This window comes from Bison bison, unplaced genomic scaffold (genome assembly GCF_000754665.1).
Source record: "Bison bison bison isolate TAMUID 2011002044 unplaced genomic scaffold, Bison_UMD1.0 scf7180017863579, whole genome shotgun sequence".
In the NCBI taxonomy this organism is placed as follows: domain Eukaryota; kingdom Metazoa; phylum Chordata; class Mammalia; order Artiodactyla; family Bovidae; genus Bison; species Bison bison.
The window spans coordinates 2,969-12,294 of record NW_011494151.1 but is presented as its reverse complement, the minus strand read 5'-3'; the positions used below and the strand labels follow the sequence as shown (position 1 = coordinate 12,294).

The following is a 9,326-nucleotide window of genomic DNA, read 5'->3' as shown; positions in this document are numbered from 1 at the left end:
ACGGAGAAGGCCATGCACCCCACTCCAGTACTCTTGCCTGGAAAATCCCATTGACGGAGGAGCCTGGTGGGCTGAAGTCCATGGGGTCACTAAAAGTCAGACACAACTGAGCGACTTCACTTTCACTTTTCACTTTCATGCATTGGAGAAGGAAATGGAAACCCACTCCAGTGTTCATGCCTGGAGAATCCCAGGGACAGGGAAGCCTGGTGGGCTGCCTTCTATGGGGTCGCACAGAGTCAGACACGACTGAGGCGACTTAGCAGCAGCAGCAGCAGGGAAGCCCATCAAGGTAATACCTCCCTTCCTAAAACAGATCCTGTCTACATTCTTTAGGCAGTTAAAGGGAAAGTCAAAGTTTCTTCCTGAGTCTTTGCATCTTACTTGTCTTCATTTCAAAATAATTCTCATGCCAAAGAAATATTTTGGGGTAGCAAATTGTGCTTCCCTACAGCTATTTTAATGATAATCTCTTTTTCTTTTCCTGCAAGCAAAAGAAACTATTTCTGACCATTCAAAGCACAAAGTTACTATCATAAGAAATTAGTATAAAGGGAAAAAAATGTTGCTTTTTGTATCAGCTCTAAAAGGATCAAACCCTTAACCACTGCAGTCACCTACTGACAGTGCACCCAAGAGGAACTCAGAATGGAGAAAAACTGGTAGCACTCTATGCTTTGGATGCCTGCCTCTAGATAGTTCATATGCCCTTTGAAGGACAATTTTTCAATGACCTCAGATTCTTGTATTTTTCCATACATAGAAAAGCACTAAAAGCATTAATTTGATCAACTGTCTGTTCCTTTGGAATTAGCAGTAATCTGCTATTTTGTTTGACTACATGTTTTTCTCAGCAAAAAATTTGTATTCTGGCTCCTCCCTCACCTCTTCAAACAGTTCTTCAGAGTTCTTTTGAGAGACTGTCTCCTGGGCTGTTCTCCAGGCTTTTCTGGTGGCTCTGATGGTAAAGAATCAGCCTGCAATGCTGGAGCTTGTGGTTCGATTCCTGGGTTGGGAAGATCCCCTGGAGCAGTGCATGCAACCCACTCCAGTATTCTTCCCTGGAGAATCCCCATGGACAGAGGAGCCTGGTGGACTACAGTCCATGGAGTTGCAAAGAGCTGGACATTACTGAGCAACTAAGCAAAGCACTCCTGGGCTATAGTCTTCAGTTACGTCTCTGAATAAAATTTAACTCACAATATCTATGTTGTGCATTTTACTATTAGTCAATGTGTGGCCATATATATGTTTGGTTTGTAGAAATGTGCACATGATAATTTTACCAATCTTATATTTTCCCTGTCAGGTTTTTAATCTTATACTTATTCATCTATAAAAATAACATAATAATTTAATCATTGAATATATTCCACCACACTAAAATATTATATTTCTTTACTCTCAAATTTATGGATTTTTGGGTTGTTTCCAGTATTGATCTCTTTGAATCTATGCTGCAATACATGCCATTGTTCTTGTGTCCTTAGGTATGTGCACATTTTACTTGAGTGTGATTACACACACACACTTAGCATATACACATGCAAAGTGATAGGAGAAATCTATTTCAATCTCGTTCTTTAAAGATGGCCATTTAAAACTTACATCTACATCACAACCTTTGGAAATATGAAAGAGATGGGAATACCAGACCACCTGATCTGCCTCTTGAGAAATTTGTATGCAGGTCAGGAAGCAACAGTTAGAACTGGACATGGAACAACAGACTGGTTCCAAATAAGAAAAGGAGTATGTCAAGGCTGTATACTGTCACCCTGCTTATTTAACTTATATGCAGAGTACATCATGAGAAACGCTGGACTGGAAGAAGCACAAGCTGGAATCAAGATTGCCAGGAGAAATATCAATAACCTCAGATATGCAGATGACACCACCCTTATGGCAGAAAGTGAAGAGGAACTCAAAAGCCTCTTGATGAAAGTGAAAGTGGAGAGTGAAAAAGTTGGCTTAAACCTCAACATTAAGAAAACGAAGATCATGGCATCTGGTCCCATCACTTCATGGGAAATAGATGGGGAAACAGTGGAAACAGTGTCAGACTTTATTTTTGGGGCTCCAAAATCACTCCAGATGGTGACTGCAGCCATGAAATTAAAAGACGCTTACTCCTTGGAAGGAAAGTTATGGCCAACCTAGATTAGCATATTGAAAAGCAGAGACATTACTTTGCCAACAAAGGTTTGTCTAGTCAATGCTACAGATTTTCCCTGTGGTCATGTATGGATGTGAGAGTTGGACTGTGAAGAAGGCTGAGCGCTGAAGAATTGATGCCTTTGAACTGTGGTGTTGGAGGAGACTCTTGAGAGTCCCTTGGACTGCAAGAAGACCCAACCAGTCCATTCTGAAGGAGATCAATCCTGGGATTTCTTTGGAAGGAATGATGCTAAAGCTGAAACTCCAGTGCTTTGGCCACCTCATGAGACGAGTTGACTCATTGGAAAAGACTCTGATGCTGGGAGGGATTGGGGGCAGGAGGAGAAGGGGACGACAGAGGATAAGATGGCTGGATGGCATCACTGACTCGATGGACGTTAGTCTGAGTGAACTCCGGGAGTTGGTGATGGACAGGGAGGCCTGGCATGCTGCGATTCATAGGGTCGCAAAGAGTCAGACATGACTGAGCGACTGAACTGAACTGAACTGAATATGAAATATTATATGAAATATAGTTGGAAAGACTTGTCCACTAAAAAATATAGTCACAAACTGAAAGTAGAGAATTATTTTATTTGGTGGGAATGTTTAGAACTCCAAGCCTGGGAGACAGCATCTCAGTAGCTCTGAGATAATTTCTCCAAAGAGGCAGGAGAGGGAATCAGGCTATATACAAGTTTGCGACAAAGTGGGTAAGCAGTCTGAACATCAAAGACTATTGTTAAGTAGTAAGGAAAACCATCATGGGAAGACTCAAGGCTCAGGCTCACTGAATTCATTCCTTTCATATGCATCTCAGCTATCTAGGGCCAAATCCTGTTTCTAGATTGTTTACATCCTTAATTCCTTGTTCACCATATGGAGTGGCAGGTGTGGCAGATGCCTATTTCTTGCATCCCCCAGCTCTTCAGCAATTGCCATGGGGGGTAGGCTGGTGGCATCTGCTGGATCACAGGCATTCTGCTCTGTTTTGGGGGACCTCATCCACATTTGGAGGCCAGAAATCGCCGATGACTCAACATTTCTTGTTTATTGATATGGCAGGAGATATTTTCATTTCACAGACAGTTGAAATATTTTGGGGGAGAAATAGATTTTCATGTAGAAGATATGAGGGTGCCTTAAAATATTTGAAGAGACATTATGTTTAAGTGGGAGCAGGTTTTCTTTATTAAACTACAGATGGTAGAACCAGTTAAGCACTCTAACAATAGACTAAGCTGTCCTGTGAAATAGTAGGCTCCTTGTGATTGGAGGAAACTACTCAGAGGCTGGGTGATCATTTATAGGACAGTATCATTGTTTTCTTGGGCTCCAAAATCAGTGCAGATGGTGACTGCGGCCATGAAATTAAAAGACGCTTGCTCCTTGGAAGAAAAGCTATGACCAACCTAGACAACATATTAAGAAGCAGAGACATTACTTTGCCGACAAAGGTCCGTATAGCCAAAGCTATGGTTTTCCCAGTAGTCATATATAGATGTGATAGTTGCACTATAAAGAAAGCTGAGTGCCAAAGAATTGATGCTTTTGAACTGTGATGTTGGAGAAGACTCTTTAGAGTTTCTTGGACAGCAAAGAGATCAAACCAGTCAATGCTAAAGGAAATCAGTGCTGATGCTGAAGCTGAAACTCAAATACTTTGGCCACCTGATGTGAAGAACTGACTCACTGGAAAAAGATCATGATCCCTGATGCTGGGAAAGACTGAGGGCAGGAAGAGAAGGGGACAAGAGAGGATGAGATGGTTGGATGGCATCACCGACTTGATGGACCTGAGTTTGAACAGGCTCCAGGAGTTTGTGATGGACAGGGAAGCCAGGCGTGCTGCAGTCCACGGGGTCACAAAGAGTCAGACATGACTGAGTGACTGAACTGAACTGGACTGATTGTTTTACTGACAGAAAGTTAGGAATTGAAAAATTACTTTGCTGACTAGGAATCAGTAATAAATAATCTTTTGCTTTCATACCAACTAGTTGGTAATAAACTTTTTTCCTTTCTTTTCCATTCCTGGAAAAATTATTTTGTAAAACATAATTACTCCCACTGTTGGATGACATCAGATCTCTAAAGGGTGATTTCTCACTTCCCCAAAGAAATCAGTTTCCTGGATTGAGGATGGAAAGCTTTATATTGCATTACCTTAGATATTATAATTGTATAGTCCAGGACAAGAGGAGCAGAGCCTTCACTACTTCAGGACAAGAACTGAGGGGTATGCTTTTGCACAGCTCAGTTCAGGGACAAGTTTAAATGCATCAAGTCAAGAGTATATTGCAAATATTTTTAATATGATGGGCAGCCAAGTTGATAATAATAGGATTAATATTTGATAAACAAAAGGAAGTATGATATAACCATTATCTGTCCCTTATATGCCATTTTTTATGCTTTCTATTCAGAAGATAATAGGCCATTTGTTAAAACAATTATTTACTCTCACAATTTGCCTAGAATGAAGAAGGGGTAACTATATAATGGCCAGTAAGGGTATCCTTTACTGGTTTTGCTTTGCTGTCAGTCACGCAGCTGGAAAGTGACAAAAGTTAGTTGTTCCTTTTTTACTAACGGGTTCTACTTTAAATATTGAGAAGAAATGAGATATAACATCGACCCTAGTCTGTTCTACTTGGATTAAGAAATCATAGGAAACTAGGGTGGAGAAGATTTTGTAGTTGTTTTTTGTATTTTGAAAAATGAAATGACAAATCTTATCATCTATTAGATACTTTGTAGAAAATTTGGATATTTTCAGAAAAACTTTTTTAAAAGATGAGACGATCTTTAAAAATTGAATAAATACCACTAACTACATGTTATTAACCATTCTGCTTTCCCTTCCTCCTCTTCCTTCTACTTTCCTCCTTCTCCTCTTCTGCTCCCCTTTTCTCCTCTTCCTCCTAATTATTTTCTTCTTATCTTCATCTCTCTCTGTCCCTTTCTCCCTCCCTCTCTCTTTAATGTTATTCCACTAAATTATCATGATATTTGTCAGGCTTTATCTAGGAGACTGAAAGTATGAAGTCCCTCATGGCCACAAATTTTATATGTTTAAAATTAATAACTGTAGCTTTGTAGGATCATTTTTAGTTTTGGAAATGGAATTTCTTTTCTTTCCCATGTTTGTTTGTCTTCTTCTCTGTATCGTTCATGTAAATACATGATAAGAAAAGCCAACACTGGCCCAAATCTTCCACATGGAGATGAGAATCGCATAATGGAAGTTTGTAATGAGGTCAGGTCATGCCTTTTTAATCCGTTTCTATTCTTGAGTAACTTAAGTTTCTGATTCCCCTTAAAACTAGAGATTGTAACTCAAATGCACTGAGTAAAGTCCTTGAAAGGGTAGAATTTAGTGCCTCAAAAATCAGGTTATCATCACATAAATTAAAGCTTCTAACAGTCTAAGTATTTTAAATTGTTTAATTTATGGTTACTGTTCAGTCTTGCTTTTAAGCTTTTAAATATCTGTTGTATTAGTTATATCTTTCACTGAAGAATACAGGGTGTAGAACTTCAATCAATATAGTGACAAATTAATACCTATTGTGTTGTGCTGGGTACACAGGGCTAAAGCCAAAAATGTCTCCTGATCCACAAGAGATTGCGCAGGGTTTTCTTCCGGCATCAAGTGGCCACATGGTGCCCAATGTATTAAAGCAAAATGTCAAAAAACAATTTAGAGGCAATTAACATATTACTTAAATTTTCTCTTTCGAAAATCTATTATGTGTTCAAAATGCACCACATATAGTCATATAAAATATTTCCAAAAGAACAGACAGATTTTGACAAATCCAGGTGTGTCAGGCATGTTTTGGAAGAGACAAAAGGCAGAGTTGGAAGAGATTGAAGACACATACGTGACTCATTCACCTTTGGTCCTTATGTAACAGAAGGTGAACTCTGATTAACTATTGTTCAAAGGATGAAAGGAACATTCTTGATTTTCATAGAAACTTTCAGAGTATTACCATTGCCTCTTCTTTCCACATTGTCACAAATTGTCACAAATATTAAGCTTCCTAAAGCACTGTCAAACACTTTATGATTCTCAGTTTTGAGAACATTAGTGTAATCCACTGGCATTACATCAAGGCTACTTGCATCCATGATTTGCTCCTAACCTACCATTCCCAACTTCATTTTGACTGTTCCTTAGCACACCCTTCTCCAGCCAAGCCACCGAACTCATGGCTCTCTGAGTATGCCTTTCATGTTTTCACCTTTTTAGCTTTAGTCCTGCTATTTCCCATGCTTAAAATAGCCGGTTCCTTCAGTTTTGGCTAGCAAATCACAAGCTTTTAAATAGTTTTAGCTAAAATGATACATATCCCATGATATGTTACCTTACCACTTTGGCATAGTTTATTTCATTTTGCTAGTATCTATGGTATTATTTTATCAGTTATTGTTTGCTTGTTTCTGATTTTATATTCTTATTTTTAATATGAATATCTTATCTCTCTATGATAGGATCCATATCTAATTATCTTTATTTCTCACTTCTACTTTCCACAACAGTCATAGGTGTTAAATACTAGTTCACTGACTATTTACATAGTCTCATTAAATTAACTTTTAATTGAAAACTTATCATATTTCTTTTGTATATATACTAGATACAGTGTCAATCATTGTGACATTTTCCTGATTTTCTTTTACTTAGGTAACAGTGGATTGGATACATGGCTCACACAAATGAATCAATGGTATCTGAGTTTGTGCTTCTGGGACTCTCTAATTCTTGGGAACTTCAGCTTTTCTTTTTTGCCATCTTCTCAGTAGTGTATATGACATCAGTTCTGGGCAACATCATGATTATTGTTATTGTTTCCTCTGACTCCCATTTGAACTCTCCTATGTACTTCTTGCTCAGTAACCTTTCTTTCATTGATATCTGCCAATCTAACTTTGCCACCCCCAAGATGCTTGTGGACTTCTTTGTGGAACACAAAACTATCTCCTTTGAGGGTTGCATGGCCCAAATATTCCTTCTTCACAGTTTCGTTGGGAGTGAGATGATGTTGCTTGTAGCTATGGCATACGACAGATTTATAGCCATTTGTAAGCCTCTACACTATAGCACAATTTTGAATCGAAGACTATGCATAATTTTTGTGTTTATTTCCTGGGCTGTGGGTATTCTTCATTCTGTGAGCCACTTGGCTTTTACTGTGGATCTGCCGTTCTGTGGCCCCAATGAGGTAGACAGCTTTTTTTGTGACCTTCCCCTGGTGATAGAGTTGGCTTGCATGGATACTTACGAGATGGAAATTATGACCCTAACTAACAGTGGCCTGATATCACTGAGCTGTTTTCTGGCTTTAATCATTTCCTACACTGTCATTCTGATCACTGTCCATCACCGTTCCTCCAGTGGATCATCCAAGGCACTTTCTACAGTAACTGCCCATATCACCGTGGTGATTCTTTTCTTCGGGCCTTGCATTTATTTTTATATATGGCCTTTTAGCAGACTTTCTCTGGATAAGTTCCTTTCTGTGTTCTACACTGTTTGTACACCCCTGTTGAATCCCATCATCTACTCTCTGAGAAATGAAGATGTTAAATCAGCCATGAGAAAATTGAGAAACCGTCATGTGAGCTTCTGGAAAAACTAGGGAACACCATGAAGGAACATAAATATGCAATGGAAATGAAGAGCCCCTACTGGATCACAGCATCAAGCCAATTATTTTTGCTAATGACAGGGGTTATTGAATTACAGAATTAGATTTTTTTCCCAACTGCAAAGGAGTTACATAAAACCAGTTCCTGGTTTGCTATTTAATTTTAACCAGTTTTTCATAGTTTGTAATTCTAAACTACTAATTCTCTTGAAAATATTTAGTAACCTTTCAAAATATTTTATAAATAATTTAGAGATTCTAATCTACAAAACAGCTATTCATATTACCAAATTTGTGATTCTCTTCAATTGAACTTGTGTAATTTTTATGCCTTGCAATCAAAACATATAAGTAAATTATGTTTCTGTTAGGCTCTATCAACTTATTCATAATATTTTTTTCTATAAATTGACATGGTGGAAAAATATTGTTTTAAAACTTAGATTTCATCTCACTTGTATACATTTGTTTCATGTTTTTTAGCTTATCTTTTCCTCATGTATTGAAAATTTTTGGTTATTTATAGTTTTTCCTATCTGCTGCTGCTGCTAAGTTGCTTCAGTCGTGTCTGACTCTGTGTGACCCCAGAGACAGCAGCCCAACAGGCTTCTCCATCCCTGGGATTCTCCAGGCAAGAACACTGGAGTAGGTTGCCATTTCCTCCTCCAATGCATGAAAGTGAAAAGTGAAAGTGAAGTCGATCAGTCGTGTCTGACTCCTAGTGACCCCATGGACTGCAGCCTACCAGGCTCCTCCTGCTATGTCCCAATAAAATTTTTCTGTTTTTTCTAGATTATTGATATACATTTCTATTCATTACAAAACTTTTTCTAAATATTTGGTGCTATCAGCAGCATACATATCTATTTCCCTAGCTTATTTATTTTTAAGTAGTTATAATGAGTTCTACATTAGTCATAAAAAATTGCAAATATCTTTGAAATTGTCTGCAAATACATCAGATATAGAATATTTAAATCCACAGAAAAAGTCAATTCCATATGTACCTAAAACATACAAATGCACAAAAATGACAAAATTGTTTTGAAATTGAGGATCAAGTCTGAGATCTCTTCTTTCATATTTCTTGGAAAACAGAAGAGACAAAGTAAAATTCTTGTACTTGTAATAATGTTTCGCATGCATCCTAAGTCGCTTCAGTCATGTCCGACTTTTTGTGACACTCTGGACTGTGGCTTGCCAGGCTCCTCTGTCCATGGGATTCTCCAGACAAGAATATTGGAGTGGGCTGCCATGCCCTTCTCCAGGGAATCTTTCTGACCCAGCGATTGAACCCAGATCTCTTATTATCTCCTGCACTGGCAATTAGGTTCATTACCACTAGCACCACTTGGTAATAATGGTTTTAAAATCTGTGCTGGAGAAGACTCTTGAGAGTCCTTGGACAACAAGGAGATCAAACCAGTCAATCCTAAAGGAAATCAGTCCTGAATATTCATGGGAAGGACTGATGCTGAAGCTGAAGCTCCAATACTTTGGCCACCTGATGTG

The 9,326-nt window shown here is 38.4% G+C and overlaps 1 protein-coding gene across 1 annotated transcript; it reads left to right on the top strand.

Moving 5' to 3' along the window:
• Positions 1–6,869: 6,869 nt before the first annotated feature.
• On the top strand, positions 6,870–7,805 carry LOC104983877 (olfactory receptor 4K1). Its single transcript, XM_010833399.1, has one exon. It carries the CDS (start codon positions 6,870–6,872, stop codon positions 7,803–7,805), a length of 936 nt encoding a protein of 311 aa, XP_010831701.1.
• The last annotated feature ends 1,521 nt before the right edge of the window (positions 7,806–9,326 follow it).